We start from the raw sequence: 17,425 nt of genomic DNA on the forward strand, positions 1-17,425 counted from the left end.
GCTTCTCATCCAAAAGGACCGGCAGGACAAAAGCCCTATCCCTGGGCAAGATGTGTAATGCCACAGAGCTCTACAATCTGTGCTGGTCATGTGACCACACAGGGGCGGGGCCTATACAACAGACATCAGAGGTGTGCACTGTAATATACATGTCACACATCTTGAAAACTCCCAGAAACCAACACCAATCCTGAGATCGCCCCCCAATAACCACAATGATGGCAGAAGAGCCGTCATGGACCCAACATCTGGACTTTATTCATCCACATTCATAAGAAAACATGAAAACTAGAAAATCTCTGTACATTGCAGGGGGAGAGGATGTGATTTGCGGGGGCGGGATCTCCTCCAGGGGCGGGGCCACAGCTAGATCATCTGACCTGAGGAGAGAAGAGACGGTGGTGATAAGAGATGATTATACTGCCCCCACAAGAGTATCTGCCCCAGCTCCGCCCCCACAAGAGTATCTGCCCCAGCTCCGCCCCTTGGATGTAACTTCTATAATAAGCTCCGCCTCTACCTGACTGACATGACCAGCAATACACACAAGAGCCGCCCCGATAAAGAAGTCTGCTTACCAGCAATCCCCTCATCTCCAGTGACTGCTCCCAACCAGGGAAACATCGGGCACAACAGTTACTGTACTTACTGATCAGATGATAAATGAGGGTTCAGATGGAGGAGAGAGAACCACACTTCCGGGTGCTTCACCCCCCAGTCACAGCTCCATCTATCACATCACAGGAGGCAGCTCCATATAGGACTGGGCCGGGGAGTGAAGAGAACAGCCGCATGCTTCTCCCTGCTGCACTTAGTGATGGGCTGCAGAGCTGGAGCGTGTACGCGCCAACCACAACAAGATCAGAACTACACTGAACAACAAAGATCCCGGAACCCTGGGAGTAGAGATGACAGAGTTTATAGTATTAACCCCTTGGGCCAGTGGGGCCGCTCGCGGGGGCAGCCTTGGGCCACGATCTGTACTTTGTATCGCAGCGTTAGCTGGACACGGCGATCGGCCTGGGCCCATTAATAGCTGCGGTCCTTCGGTGCAGATAGCAGCCAGGAGCCGCGCGGTTCAGCAGCCGAGCTGCAGCGTGACCCCTCTCTGACCTCCCCTAAGGGCGTGATGACGTACGGGTATGCCAGTGATCCTTAATAGGTTGCAAAGCGCTTTGTTAGCTTATTAGCCGTCTGTCTTTAATCTCCATGCCGCTCCGGGTGCCTGGAAAAGCTGGATCCAGTCCTGGGAAACTGGGAGAAGTTTCCCAGCACCGGATCCGGCTTTGCCAGGCACTTGGAGCGGCACAGAGATCAAAGGCAGCCTAGTGTCCTCTATACAGATCACTGGTCACCACACATGGTATATACTGTATACAGCACTGGGCACCTGGATATAAGACCACAGCTGACCTGGAGCGGAGGAGGCGACCAGGGTAATAAGGGAATGGGGGGAAGGGGGTTTATAGGACAGGGTATCACACTTGGGGTTATGTAGTTAGAGAGGAGACGTCTTAGGGGCCGATCTGATCCCAAATGTACAAATCTGGGAATGGACAGTACAGAGATCTCTAGTGATCTCCTTACTCCTAGATCTGTAACCAAGACAAGGGGCGTCCTCTACGTTTAGATCAGGGATGGGATCAGCCCTCCAGCTGTTGCACAACTACAATTGCCATCATGCTTGGACAGCCAAAGCTGTAGCTCTCCAGACATGATTGGAATTGTAGTTTTGCAACTGCTGGAGGGCCGAAGGTTTCCCATCCCTGATCTAGTTTCACCACCAGCACAGACGCGGATTCTTTACTGTACAAGCAGTGACACTATGGCGCTCTATATATTCTTTACTGTATGAACAGTGACACTATGGAGCTCTCTATATTCTTTACAGTAAGAGCAGTGACAGTATGAAACTCTATATTCTTTACAGTAAGAGCAGTGAGACTATGGCGCTCTATATTCTTTACAGTAAGAGCAGTGAGACTATGGCGCTCTATATTCTTTACAGTAACAGCAGTGAGACTATGGCGCTCTATATTCTTTACAGTAAGAGCAGTGAGACTATGGCGCTCTATATTCTTTACAGTAAGAGCAGTGACACTATGGCGCTCTATATATTCTTTACTGTAAGACAGTGACACTTTGGAGCCCTCTGCCACATGATGCGGTCATGGCTGATTCATTATATTACAATAAGGGAGGCCCGGATGCTTCTCTACAAATATTATATTACGGGCAGTGGAGGACATGTGATAGGACGCTGATCGCCATAGTTGGGGTTTCAGCATTCAGCACAGTAAGGTTTCCGTTGGTTGAACCTTCTGGACTCTCGTCTTCTTTCCACCTTATTTACTACATTGCTGTATAAGATGTGATCCACCACGTGTATCCTGTACATAAAAATTACAGCTCACCGCTCACTCCTGCTTCTTGGGATTATTCACAGCGACATAATGATAGAGAACGACAAGGAGGAAGAGCGACACCCCCAGCATGTTAGCGAAGATGGCCAGCTGCACGTCCGTGATCATCCTGCAGGGGGAGACAGTACAGCAGTGTGTGTATATACCTACTACATTAAAGTATACAGCTCCATTCTATATCTCACTCTGCCTGTAACCCCTCCTGCATACACGCCTGTGCTCCGCCTGTACCCCCCTCCTCCCCCCTGTACCCCCCTCCTGCATACACCCCTCCCCTCCCCCTGTACCCCCCCCTCCATACACGCCTCTCCTACCCCTCTACCCCCTCCATACACGCCTCTCCTACCCCTCCACATACCCCTCTCCTCCCCCTCCATACACACCATACACCCCTCCCCTCCCCCTGTACCCCCCTCCTACATACACCCCTCCTCCCCCCTGTACCCCCCTCCTCCATACACCCCCCTCCTCCATACTCCCCCCTCCTCCCCCCTGTACCCCCCTCCTCCATACTCCCCCCTCCTCCCCCCTGTACCCCCCTCCTCCATACTCCCCCCTCCTCCCCCCTGTACCCCCCTCCTCCATACTCCCCCCTGTACCCCCCTCCTCCCCCCTGTACCCCCCTCCTCCATACACCCCCCTCCTCCATACACCCCCCTCCTCCATACACCCCCTCCACCCTGTACCCCCCTCCTCCCCCCTGTACCCCCCTCCTCCATACTCCCCCCTGTACCCCCCTCCTCCCCTCTGTACCCCCCTCCTCCATACACTCCCCCTGTACCCCCCTCCTCCATACACCCCCCTCCTCCTCCATACACCCCCCTCCTCCCCCCTGTACCCCCCTCCTCCATACTCCCCCCTCCCCCCTGTACCCCCCTCCTCCCCCCTGTACCCCCCTCCTCCATACTCCCCCCTCCCCCCTGTACCCCCTCCTCCCCTCTGTACCCCCCTCCTCCATACACTCCCCCTGTACCCCCCTCCTACATACACCCCTCCCCCTGTACCCCCCTCCTGCATACACCCCTCCCCCTGTACCCCCCTCCTGCATACACCCCTCCCCCTGTACCCCCCTCCTACATACACCCCTCCCCCTGTACCCCCCTCCTGCATACACCCCTCCCCCTGTACCCCCCTCCTACATACACCCCTCCCCCTGTACCCCCCTCCTACATACACCCCTCCCCCTGTACCCCCCTCCTGCATACACCCCTCCCCTCCCCCTGTACCCCCCTCCTGCATACACCCCTCCCCCTGTACCCCCCTCCTACATACACCCCTCCCCCTGTACCCCCCTCCTACATACTCCCCCCTCCTCCCCCCTGTACCCCCCTCCTCCATACTCCCCCCTGTACCCCCCTCCTCCCCCCTTTACCCCCTCCTCCATACACCCCCCTCCTCCCCCCTGTACCCCCCTCCTCCATACTCCCCCCTCCCCCCTGTACCCCCCTCCTCCCCCCTGTACCCCCCTGTACCCCCCTCCTCCCCTCTGTACCCCCCTCCTCCATACACTCCCCTCTGTACCCCCCTCCTCCATACACCCCCCTCCTCCTCCATACACCCCCCTCCTCCCCCCTGTACCCCCCTCCTCCATACTCCCCCCTCCCCCCTGTACCCCCCTCCTCCCCCCTGTACCCACCTCCTCCATACTCCCCACTCCCCCCTGTACCCCCCTCCTCCCCTCTGTACCCCCCTCCTCCATACACTCCCCCTGTACCCCCCTCCTACATACACCCCTCCCCCTGTACCCCCCTCCTGCATACACCCCTCCCCCTGTACCCCCCTCCTACATACACCCCTCCCCCTGTACCCCCCTCCTGCATACACCCCTCCCCCTGTACCCCCCTCCTGCATACACCCCTCCCCCTGTACCCCCCTCCTACATACACCCCTCCCCCTGTACCCCCCTCCTGCATACACCCCTCCCCCTGTACCCCCCTCCTACATACACCCCTCCCCCTGTACCCCCCTCCTGCATACACCCCTCCCCTCCCCCTGTACCCCCCTCCTGCATACACCCCTCCCCCTGTACCCCCCTCCTACATACACCCCTCCCCCTGTACCCCCCTCCTCCATACTCCCCCCTCCTCCCCCCTGTACCCCCCTCCTCCATACTCCCCCCTGTACCCCCCTCCTCCCCCCTTTACCCCCTCCTCCATACACCCCCCTCCTCCCCCCTGTACCCCCTCCTCCATACTCCCCCCTCCCCCCTGTACCCCCCTCCTCCCCCCTGTACCCCCCTCCTCCCCTCTGTACCCCCCTCCTCCCCTCTGTACCCCCCTCCTCCATACACTCCCCCTGTACCCCCCTCCTCCATACACCCCCCTCCTCCATACACCCCCCTCCTCCCCCCTGTACCCCCTCCTCCATACTCCCCCCTGTACCCCCCTCCTCCATACTCCCCCCTCCCCCCTCCTCCCCTCTGTACCCCCCTCCTCCATACACTCCCCCTGTACCCCCCTCCTACATACACCCCTCCCCTCCCCCTGTACCCCCCTCCTGCATACACCCCTCCCCCTGTACCCCCCTCCTACATACACCCCTCCCCCTGTACCCCCCTCCTGCATACACCCCTCCCCCTGTACCCCCCTCCTACATACACCCCTCCCCTCCCCCTGTAACCCCCTCCTACATACACCCCCCTCCCCCCCCTGTACCCCCCCTCCTACATACACCCCTCCCCTCCCCCTGTACCCCCCTCCTACATACACCCCTCCCCCTGTACCCCCCTCCATACACCCCTCTCCTCCCCCCTGTACCCCCCTCCATACACCCCTCTCCTCCCCCCTGTACCCCCCTCCATATACCCCTCCCCTCCCCCTGTACCCCCCTCCTACATACACCCCCCTCCTCCCCTCTGTACACCTCTCCTCCTCTCCCCCTGTACCCCCCTCCTGCATACACCCCTCCCCTCCCCCTGTACCCCCCTCCTACATACACACCTCTCCTCCCCCCCTCCATACACACCTCTCCTCCCCCTGTACCCCCCTCCATACACCCCTCCCCCTGTACCCCCCTCCTGCATACACCCCTCCTCCCCGGTGTCTGGAGCAGATGCCGCCGTCCCCCGTCACACATTGCCGGTACCTGTCAGTGCAGATGCTGCGGCTCAGTCTGCCCTCTCCGTAGACACGTCACTATATGTGCTTCCGTTTCTGGTGCAAGGCCGGAACTTCCTGTATTAGCTCCGCCCAACCCGTGCGCCGCCATCTTACTGCTCCCATCTTCGGGACGTCGCGGCTCCACTTCCTGTGCTCACAGCGCCATCTGCCGCCTCCGTGTGGAATCTCTAACACAGTCAGTGCGGCGGCGCCACCTAACGGTCAGTCATGGAAGCGCTGCACATTGTAGGAGATTCAGACGTCATGTTTTTGTGACGTCACTGTTCTTCTCACCCTGGATCCCTTGTTTACAGACAGGTTATCATTAATGCAGGACGGGAGCGGAAGAATCCCAAAGGTTCCGGAATGATCAGGCACAAACCTGGATCCAGGAATGTCAGGTCGCACACCTTCACAGAAACGCTTAGAGTTGTGTGCGCCGGCCCTTTAAATCAGAAAGCGCAGCTGCCTGTGACCCATATAGGACAGAATGCGTTGGGCGGGTAGTGTAAGCCGCGGGGGGGCGGTAAGTGACGGCGTTACAGACACATTAGAGGGAAACCATCAGCAGGGAGACACGCGCGGTGCCCGGACGCTCGGACAGATTTAGTTTGCTGATGCGCCGCAAGGTTCTTCAGACAAAGTTATAAATGGTTATATGCAGGCCTGTATTTAGAGTTCATGCTGCCCTAGGCACTTTGCACGCTGAGGCGCTCCCCCCCCCCCCATTACTGTACATGCATGGCATATACCCTGGCACTTGGGTGCCGCTCTGCTTGATGCCCGCTGTTCTCACCAGACGTGATGGAGGAAGGAAGGAGGCCGGGGACGTCTTAGTTTGGGGACCGGTTCTGTCCAGTGTCGGACTGGGGGACCTGGAGCCACCAATATACAACCAGTGAGACACGACATGCTGACCCCGTCCTTTCCTGGATTCATCTGTATTTGTGACAAATCTCAGAACACCCTCCATTTATACAGCTCTCAGGCTATGCTGGGAGTTGTAGTCTCTGAGAGGACAACCCTGTAATAAATCACTGTGTGCAGAGGCTCCTGGTGGCTGCAATCTGTGGGTGACAACCATCAGCCCTGAAGGTCCAGCAATACATCTGTCTACACTGTACTACAACTCCCAGCATACTCTGAGGGCTGCAGACTGTCAGTACATGCTGGGAGTTGTAGTGCCTGCAGCTGTTGTAGTTGGGTCCTATACACTGGAGGCTTTGTGGCATATAAGAATACATAGATCTGTGGGGGCTCAGTGCAGGGAAGTGACCCCAGAACATCACTAATAGGGGATAGGGGGAGATGTTTTTGTTCTATCCCCTATTAGTGATGTTCTGGGGTCACTTCCCTGCACTGAGCCCCCACAGATCTATGTATTCCTATATGTCGTATAATGCACCTAGGACCCAACTAGAACAGCTGCAGGCACTACAACTCCCAGCATTTACTGACAGTCTACAGCTCTCAGGATATGCTGGAAGTTGTAGTGCCTGCAGCTCTTGTAGTTGGGTTCTAGTTTAAAAGTTTGGGTTAGTGTACTGTAGTGACCGCAGGGCTGTGTCAGTACACTACCGCAAACAATACACTGACCCATTGAGACCCCAATGGTACACAGGCTCTGCACACTATAGAAGTGATTACAGTGCAGTTACTAATGACTCACAGGTGACGTCTTCTCCAATTGCCATCGCTAACTTTTTGCTTTCTTCTCCATTAGGGGCAGCATCATGAAGACTTCTCCGACCACACCTCATCTTCAGGCGGGCAGCTGGGGGTGACTGGGGAAGGGAGGCAGCTGGGGGTGACTGGGGAAGGGAGGCAGCTGGGGGTGACAGGAGAAGGGAAGCAGCTGGGGGTGACAGGGGAAGGGAGGCAGCTGGGGGTGACTGGGGAAGGGAGGCAGCTGGGGGTGACTGGGGAAGGGAGGCAGCTGGGGGTGACTGGGGAAGGGAGGCAGCTGGGGGTGACTGGGGAAGGGAGGCAGCTGGGGGTGACTGGGGAAGGGAAGCAGCTGGGGGTGACAGGGGAAGGGAGGCAGCTGGGGGTGACTGGGGAAGGGAGGCAGCTGGGGGTGACAGGGGAAGGGAGGCAGCTGGGGGTGACAGGGGAAGGGAGGCAGCTGGGGGTGACTGGGGAAGGGAGGCAGCTGGGGGTGACTGGGGAAGGGAGGCAGCTGGGGGTGACTGGGGAAGGGAGGCAGCTGGGGGTGACAGGGGAAGGGAGGCAGCTGGGGGTGACTGGGGAAGGGAGGCAGCTGGGGGTGACTGGGGAAGTGAGGCAGCTGGGGGTGACAGGAGAAGGGAAGCAGCTGGGGGTGACAGGGGAAGGGAGGCAGCTGGGGGTGACTGGGGAAGGGAGGCAGCTGGGGGTGACTGGGGAAGGGAGGCAGCTGGGGGTGACTGGGAAAGGGAGGCAGCTGGGGGTGACTGGGGAAGGGAAGCAGCTGGGGGTGACAGGGGAAGGGAGGCAGCTGGGGGTGACTGGGGAAGGGAGGCAGCTGGGGGTGACTGGGGAAGGGAGGCAGCTGGGGGTGACTGGGGAAGGGAGGCAGCTGGGGGTGACTGGGGAAGGGAGGCAGCTGGGGGTGACTGGGGAAGGGAGGCAGCTGGGGGTGACTGGGGAAGGGAGGCAGCTGGGGGTGACAGGGGAAGGGAGGCAGCTGGGGGTGACAGGGGAAGGGAGGTAGCTGGGGGTGACTGGGGAAGGGAGGCAGCTGGGGGTGACTGGGGAAGGGAGGCAGCTGGGGAACAGGGGGAGCAGCTGAGGGTGACTGGGGAAGGGAGGCAGCTGGGGGTGACTGGGGAAGGGAGGCAGCTGGGGGTGACTGGGGAAGGGAGGCAGCTGGGGGTGACTGGGGAAGGGAGGCAGCTGGGGGTGACTGGGGAAGGGAGGCAGCTGGGGGTGACTGGGGAAGGGAGGCAGCTGGGGGTGACTGGGGAAGGGAGGCAGCTGGGGGTGACAGGGGAAGGGAGGTAGCTGGGGGTGACTGGGGAAGGGAGGCAGCTGGGGGTGACGGGGGGCAGGAGGAGCAGCTGGGGGTGACTGGGGAAGGGAGGCAGCTGGGGGTGACAGGGGAAGGGAGGCAGCTGGGGGTGACTGGGGAAGGGAGGCAGCTGGGGGGGCAGGGGGAGAGGCTGGGGGGCAGGTGAGAGGCTGGGGGGCAGGGGAGAGGCTGGGGGCAGGGGAGAGGCTGGGGGGGCAGGGGAGAGTCTGGGGGGGCAGGGGGAGAGGCTGGGGGGCAGGGGGAGAGGCTGAGGGTTAGGTGGAGAGTCTGGGGGGCAGGGGGAGAGGCTGGGGGGCAGGGGAGAGGCTGAGGGTTAGAGGCTGGGGGGCAGGGGAGAGGCTGAGGGTTAGGTGGAGAGTCTGGGGGGCAGGGGGAGAGGCTGGGGGGCAGGGGAGAGGCTGAGGGTTAGAGGCTGGGGGGCAGGGGAGAGGCTGAGGGTAGGGAAGGAGGCTGCCCCCCAGCAGGGGAGCAGCTGAGGATGCAGGGGGACCGGGCAGACGCTGGGGGGCAGAGGCTGCGGGGGAGATGGGGCGGCCAGGAGCAGGATGGGCAGGCAGGCTGGTTCCCTCCCCCTATGCAGCGCCGGGGTCCGGGGCCGGGGGTGAGCTTCCAGCCTGCCTGCCTATCCTGCTCCCGGCCGCTCCGTCACAACCCCCCCCGGCGCGGACTAAGCACCCGTGGGCCCGTGTCTATGGAGGTTTTTTTTTTATAATAAAAAAAAGTGTTCCCTGCGGGTGCCTAGTGGCAAATACGGCCCTGGTTATATGCAAATGAGATTGTGTGGAGCACTGGGGGCGTTCCCGACCTCGTCCACCTGGTAAGCCACGCCTCCTAATGAATATCCATTCGGCTTCCCTGCTGTGAGGTGGAGATACTACTGTTACAGCCACGGCCAATACCTTCCACCACGGCCGCGCTGTCATCCCCCTTCCCCTGTCTGCCGGCTTTCTCTTTTCTCTGTCAGCAGGTTTATGGGCTTGCGCCTCCATTATCATGTCAATTCTTTGAGCGGAGGCGTGCGAGCCCTCCCATAGAGATGCCGTTTGACACTAAGGCAGGCGGGATTCTGCAGCGGAAAGTTCCGCCACGTTTGCTCAGTGTGAACATACCCTAAGAGTAACATACACTAGTGACAGAGAAGCCGAGCAGGATGATGGATCACTTACATTGCTCTGTGCAGCTGATCCAGAGATCTCCTCCTGAATAACATGGACAATAAGTAGTCCTCTCCATTATGTGCATGAGCTCAGTAGTCCTGGATATTCATGAGAAGCAGAAAAACTCCGCCCAACAGCTGCTGATTGGCCACTATTTATCCATGCTGTGTATAGGCAGTCACCTGTCAATCAGCAGCTGGGGGCGGGGGAGGGGTGGTGCGGCAAGAATCCTATTCTCCTGCATATTAGGAGAACAGCTGAGCAGAATGATGTCAGTAATACACCGATCTGTCCAGCATTTCTGTCACTAGTTTATGCCGCCCTCATATAAGGCATCATATACCTATTGACAGATTCCCTTTAAAGGGCCAGCATGCTTCTGATTGGCTACTGCATAGCAGCCTTCCCCTATGAATTGCAGCCTTAGTCGTTGGAGCCTCTGCGTGCTTCCTAAGTGTGTGCTCCCAGCTTTTGCCATGATTCCTGCTGCCTGTGGTCCCAGCCTGTGACTGCTGTCCTGGTTCCAGCCGTGAGTCCTGTTGTACTCCTGCCTGCCTGGAGAAGGCCTAGGCCCATAGACTTTGCTCCCTGGTGGGGCTTACGCCATTGCTAGCGGCAGTTCAGCGGATCCACTACTCCTGTCGTCACATAAGCATCTGTGTAAGCGCAGTATTGGGCAGTCGGGCAGTGTTATCCCACATACAGCAGTCTGTCTCAGGATTGCAGGCGCTTATCTTGTCACAGCTGCCGGTGGTCCAGATGTTGCTGCTGTCTCTCCGCTGCCGGATACAGGGACAGACTGGTGCAGGTGCGGTAACACTGCCCGACCGCTTATACAACAGGGGAACAAACTGAATATTCATTAGGAGGCGTGGCCTGTGGGTGGGTGGACCGATGCACTTGCGGTTGGGGAATGCCCCCAGTGCTCCATAACTGATTATAACTTTACCTGTAAAATCTGCCTAACCAGCCTGGTACCACGTGTGTCACCCTGCTGATGGGTTCTCTTTAATCTTTTGGCCGCCTTGGTTTTCTCTGGTTAATATAACAAACAATAAGTTTTAAGCAGAACCGGACAGTACAAATAAAATAAATAAAAATAATGTTGATAATAAAAATAATAACCTGGCCTGCCTGAGATTAAGTCACTGGCCTGACTGATGACAAAGGAGATTCTTGTGGTCCATGTTACTGGATGCTTCGCCTCTTCCAGGAGGTGACGCCGCTCTTCTAGGGCCAATTTATTTGCCATTAGCTCCTAATCTCCAATGGTATAATTCCTCCTGGCCGGTGAAAAGGTCTTCTAGAAGAAACTGCATGTTTGAGTGTTCCCTTGTGGTGTCCCACTAAGGGTGTTATTGTTACATACACCCTTCACAAAAGTCTGTACTTTTTGTGGTCTTGTTATGGTGAAAGTAGTATTAAGAGTTGGCCACTAGATGTCGCTGTATTGCGTATTAGTGTATGGAAGCTGCACAGCTGAAGGATTGTAAAGGGTTATTGTGTTCATGTTTTACCAGAATCTGTAGAGCAGTAGGATTTCTTTCTTCTTTCCTATCACCTCTCCTCTCTGTTTTCCTATTGCACTCTTTTCACCCAATCACAGCGCACTATACACACTGTAGAGGAAGTTAGTCCCATGCGTGGAGGTGGAGCAAGAGTCTTCCGTTCGGGACCGTGGAGGAAGGACGCAGACTAGATAACTCTCCACAGCGGTCTCGTCCGGGCCCTGGCCCTCTGCCAGGTCCCCAAGTGGTCAGTCTTAGCCAGTACCCCACATGGGTAGGACGCAAGACAGTACACTGCTACCAACCTTCTCACAAGTACCTACACCAAGCACTATGCAGTGTTAAACCTCTCAGGAGAAGACTAGCCAAAAGATAACCTCAACCCACGCTGTGGACAAGGAGAAGTCACAGTGCAGGACAGTATCCACTATAGAGCCACAAAGCCAGGAACTAGTCCAGACAGAGCAAAGTTGCAGTAGCCTAGGAACTCTGCCTTGTAGCACGGGTGTCAGCAGGGAACACTCAGCATTCCGCTCAACACAGGTAAAGAGTTCTGGGGCCAGTGTCACCCATTAGTACGGTGACCCTCCTTATAATTGTGGGTAAGAGCATGGTGGACAAATTGTGGGCAAGAGTCCCTGTATACCAGTACCAGTATCACTCTATAATACCGGTATAGAGTATGTTAGAGCAATGTACAGTGCCGAGCAGCCTGATAGTCCATAATGCAATGTGCCGTCCAGTCATATGGTTCTCTATAAGAGGAGGTCCACCGTGCTATAATAGATTATATTATTTTACAGCGTGTAGCAGGGGTTGTCCTATGTGTCACTGACTGCTCTGGTTGGAGATCTCTCCCTCTGGACATACAGTAGTAGCAGCATCTCTCTTGTTCTTCCGGCTGGACTTTTCTGTGGTGTCCCATCACGGGTGTTGCTACTTTGGACACCCCTTGCAAAAGCCTGTACACCCCTCGCAAAAGTCAAGTGGTAATGAAGTCATGTCTCAGTTTTGCTACTAGGTGTCGCTAGTATGTATATCTGTATTTGTATATTGCACAGCTGTAGTGAACAAAAGGTTATTGGTTTTTTGCAATCTGCGCACCAATGAGAACTATTCTTCCCTTCCACCTATCTCTATCCTCTTCTCTCTTTACAGTTTCTTCTCCACCACTCACAATAGCTGTTACACACCCTGTAGGAAGTTGTCACATAGGGAGAGGAAGTGTAGACTCACACTTAGGGAGTTCATTGCTAGTTTTCGTTGAGGCAAGACACACAGACCAGAGTCTCCTGTAGAGTTTGGCCAGGGCTTTGCCAGGTTCTCCTTCCAGGACAGATCAGCTGTAGTGTACAGAATGTGTAGTGTCATAGAAAACACAGAGACTCTTTTCTTAAAAGCAACACTTATTCTTACCATGCAATGCTAAACCACTAAAGAGAGGACAAGGCAGGGATCACCCCAACCCATGCCGTGAACATCTCTAAAGGTGCAGGACAGTATCCTACCAGCTAGAGGAACTGATCCAGATAGAGCAAAGTTGCTACAAGCCTACATACTCTATGTGTCAACGCAGGTGACACCGGGACACCCTCGGACACTTTGCTGAACTCAGGTAACAAGGACTGGGGCTTGTGTCACCTTGTTACGACGGGTCACCCGACACTGCAGGGCAAAAAGTGGTATAGCGACAAAGGTCAAAACACGGGCACAAGTATTCTTCTTCTCTCAAGTACTCTTAAGTATTCTACTGGCAGAGCACAGTCCTAAATTGGGTTGGGACAAACTTCTCTGAACTTACTCTACTTCTCAGAATGCGACCAAGTCAGCACTGCTATTCTACTTCTACAGTTCTCAGCACAGATCTAGTCCAGTCAAGTCCTTGGTCTATTGTCTGCTTTTATGTTAAAGTATTCCTTCAGTAAAGAAGAGTTTATTTATTTTACCGGGACTCAGTGATCATTGCAAAAGCACCTACACGGAAGTCACACCATCCTTGGGTCAACTCCCCTTTCTGTGGGTGGCGGTACCGACAGTCGGGGTGGGTCATATCTCCACTCTGGACCACCGTGATAAGCGCCCAAGGGACCTATCACAACCCGGCAGGTCACCGACCATTGGAGAAAAGTATAGCCAGCCACAAAAAAACTAAAAGCAGGTGTGCCAGATCAGCACTGGCATCACAACAACCTACCCCTTTAAAAGTAATATAATCTTGTTTACTGTGAAGATACTCAATACAGGAGAATAATATTTTAGAGTCCAGATCTGTACTGAGAATAGAGAGTGACACAGCCGTGCTGAGTTGTGTGCTGAGGGGTAGAAAAGAATCAGAGAAATAGAGAGGAGGATGTCGAGAGAGTCCCAACCCAAGTAGTACTGTGCTCTGCCGGAACTTCAGAGGTAGAAATAGAAGAATACTTGAGAGTAGAGGGAATACTTGTGCCCGTGTTTTGACTCTTTGGTCTTTGCACCACCAATTCCCCACCAGTGGCGGGTGACCTGTCTTAGAGTGGTCAAGCCCAAGACCTTGTTACCTGGGATGAGCAGAGGGTCAGAGTTCTCTGATTACACCTGCGCTGCGAGATAGAGTGCATAGGCTTCTAGCAACTTTGCTCTATCCAGATCAGTTCCTTTACTTCGTATGGATACTCTCCTGCACTGTGTTCCTCTTGTCCACGGCGTGGGTTAGGATGGTCCCTGACTTGTCCTCTCTAGTAGTGACTTAACACTGCATAGTGTGTAATAAGGTTGCTTGAAGAGAAATTGAGTCTAGATATATTTGCTCTGCTCACTGAACTGGAGAGCTGGCAGGAGCCAGGGCCCAACTTGACTGCTGTAGGGGCGTCCTATCTTGTGTCCTTCCTCTACAGAATCCAAGGCAAAAGAACCTGCACTTCCTCTACCCATGTGACTTCCTTCCTACAGCATGTGTAAGGCGTGCAGTGAGTGGGTGAGAAGTGTGTGTGCAAGAAGTAAAGAGAAACAGGTATACCTGTTCAACAAGACTAATTGAACATGTTAAAGGGACCATGGAGGAGAGGTATATATGATGGAGGAGGAGTAGAAGGGTGAGGGATATATATTATGGAGGACTGGTATATATGGTGGAGGAGTAGGGAGGTGAGAGGTATATATGATGGAGGAGTAGGGAGGTGAGGAGTATATACTATAGAGGAGAGGTATATATATGATGGAGGAGTAGGGAGGTGAGGAGTATATACTATAGAGGAGCGGTGTATATATATGATGGAGGAGTAGGGAGGTGAGGAGTATATACTATAGAGGAGCGGTGTATATATATGGTGGAGGAGTAGGGAGGTGAGAGGTATATATGATGGAGGAGTAGGGAGGTGAGGAGTATATACTATAGAGGAGAGGTATATATGATGGAGGAGTAGGGAGGTGAGGGGTATATACTATAGAGGAGAGGTATATATATATGATGGAGGAGTAGGGAGGTGAGGGGTATATACTATGGAGGAGAGGTATATATGATGGAGGAGTAGGGAGGTAAAGGGTATATGCTATAGAGGAGAGGTATATATATATGATGGAGGAGTAGGGAGGTGAGGGGTATATACTATAGAGGAGAGGTATATATGATGGAGGAGTAGGGAGGTGAGGGGTATATACTATAGAGGAGAGGTATATATATATGGTGGAGGAGTAGGGAGGTGAGGGGTATATACTATAGAGGAGAGGTATATATGATGGAGGTGAGGGGTATATACTATAGAGGAGAGGTATATATGATGGAGGAGTAGGGAGGTGAGGGGTATATACTATAGAGGAGAGGTATATATGATGGAGGAGTAGGGAGGTGAGGGGTATATACTATAGAGGAGAGGTATATATATATATATATATATATATATATATATGATGGAGGAGTAGGGAGGTGAGGGGTATATACTATAGAGGAGCGGTATATATATATGATGGAGGAGTAGGGAGGTGAGGGGTATATACTATGGAGGAGAGGTATATATGGTGGAGGAGTAGGGAGGTGAGCTATATATTTTTTGGAGGAGCTGTATATATGATGGAAAAGTAGGGAGGTGAGGGCTATATACTATAGAGCAGAGGTATATATGATGGAGGAGTAGGGAGGTGAGGAGTATATACTATAGAGGAGAGGTGTATATGATGGAGGAGTAGGGAGGTGAGGGGTATATACTATAGAGGAGCGGTGTATATATATGATGGAGGAGTAGGGAGGTGAGGGGTATATACTACAGAGGAGTAGGGAGGTGAGGAGTATATACTTTGGAGGAGCGGTATATATGATGGAGGAGTAGGGAGGTGAGGAGTATATACTATAGAGGAGAGGTATATATGATGGAGGAGTAGGGAGGTGAGCGGTATATACTTTGGAGGAGCGGTATATATGATGGAGGAGTAGGGAGGTGAGCGGTATATACTTTGGAGGAGCGGTATATATGATGGAGGAGTAGGGAGGTGAGGGATATATACTATGGAGGAGAGGTATATATGATGGAGGAGTAGGGAGGTGAGGGATATATACTATGGAGGAGAGGTATATATGATGGAGGAGTAGGGAGGTGAGGAGTATATACTATAGAGGAGAGGTATATATGATGGAGGAGTAGGGAGGTGAGGAGTATATACTATAGAGGAGAGGTATATATGATGGAGGAGTAGGGAGGTGAGGGGTATATACTATAGAGGAGAGGTATATATATATATATATATATATATATATATGATGGAGGAGTAGGGAGGTGAGGAGTATATACTTTGGAGGAGCGGTATATATGATGGAGGAGTAGGGAGGTGAGGGGTATATACTATAGAGGAGAGGTATATATATATATATATATATATATATATATACGATGGAGGAGTAGGGAGGTGAGGGGTATATACTATGGAGGAGCGGTATATATGATGGAGGAGTAGGGAGGTGAGGGATATATACTATGGAGGAGAGGTATATATGATGGAGGAGTAGGGAGGTGAGGAGTATATACTATAGAGGAGAGGTATATATGATGGAGGAGTAGGGAGGTGAGGAGTATATACTATAGAGGAGAGGTATATATGATGGAGGAGTAGGGAGGTGAGGGTATATACTATAGAGGAGAGGTATATATGATGGAGGAGTAGGGAGGTGAGGGGTATATACTATAGAGGAGAGGTATATATATATATATATATATATATATATATATATATATATATATATATGATGGAGGAGTAGGGAGGTGAGGAGTATATACTTTGGAGGAGCGGTATATATGATGGAGGAGTAGGGAGGTGAGGGGTATATACTATAGAGGAGAGGTATATACGATGGAGGAGTAGGGAGGTGAGGAGTATATACTTTGGAGGAGAGGTATATATGATGGAGGAGTAGGGAGGTGAGGGGTATATACTATAGAGGAGAGGTATATACGATGGAGGAGTAGGGAGGTGAGGGGTATATACTATGGAGGAGAGGTATATATATATATGGTGGAGGAGTAGGAAGGTGAGGGGTATATACTATGGAGGAGAGGTATATATGATGGAGGAGTAGGGGTATATACTATGGAGGAGTAGGGGTATATATACTATGGAGGAGTAGGAGTATATACTATGGAGGAGTAAGGGTATATACTATGGAGGAGTAGGGGTATATACTATGGAGGAGTAGGGGTATATATACTATGGAGGAGTAGGGGTATATATACTATGGAGGAGTAGGAGTATATACTATGGAGGAGTAAGGGTATATACTATGGAGGAGTAGGGGTATATACTATGGAGGAGTAGGGGTATATACTATGGAGGAGTAGGGGTATATATACTATGGAGGAGTAGGAGTATATACTATGGAGGAGTAAGGGTATATACTATGGAGGAGTAGGGGTATATACTATGGAGGAGTAGGAGTATATACTATGGAGGAGTAGGGGTATATATACTATGGAGGAGTAGGGGTATATACTATGGAGGAGTAGGGGTATATACTATGGAGGAGTAGGGGTATATATACTATGGGGGAGTAGGGGTATATACTATGGAGGAGTAGGGGTATATACTATGGAGGAGTAGGAGTATATACTATGGGGGAGTAGGGGTATATACTATGGAGGAGTAGGGGTATATACTATGGAGGAGTAGGGGTATATATACTATGGAGGAGTAGGGGTATATATACTATGGGGGAGTAGGGGTATATACTATGGAGGAGTAGGGGTATATACTATGGAGGAGTAGGGGT

At 53.3% G+C, this 17,425-nt stretch overlaps 1 protein-coding gene across 1 annotated transcript; it reads right to left on the bottom strand.

Moving 5' to 3' along the window:
* Positions 1 to 233: 233 nt before the first annotated feature.
* OST4 (oligosaccharyltransferase complex subunit 4, non-catalytic) lies at positions 234 to 5,609 on the bottom strand. The gene is made up of 3 exons (XM_069974145.1): positions 5,508 to 5,609; positions 2,415 to 2,532; positions 234 to 380 (listed from the first exon to the last, which is right to left on the bottom strand). The coding sequence occupies exon 2, from the start codon at positions 2,529 to 2,531 to the stop codon at positions 2,418 to 2,420; it is 114 nt and encodes a 37-aa protein (XP_069830246.1). The 5' UTR covers position 2,532; positions 5,508 to 5,609; the 3' UTR covers positions 234 to 380; positions 2,415 to 2,417.
* Positions 5,610 to 17,425: the final 11,816 nt, after the last annotated feature.

Source organism: Dendropsophus ebraccatus, chromosome 6 (genome assembly GCF_027789765.1).
Source record: "Dendropsophus ebraccatus isolate aDenEbr1 chromosome 6, aDenEbr1.pat, whole genome shotgun sequence".
Classification (NCBI taxonomy): domain Eukaryota; kingdom Metazoa; phylum Chordata; class Amphibia; order Anura; family Hylidae; genus Dendropsophus; species Dendropsophus ebraccatus.

Coding starts and splice junctions, on each gene's coding strand:
- OST4 (XM_069974145.1), bottom strand. CDS start 2,531: ATGATCACGGACGTGCAGCTGGCCATCTTCGCTAACATGCTGGGGGTG.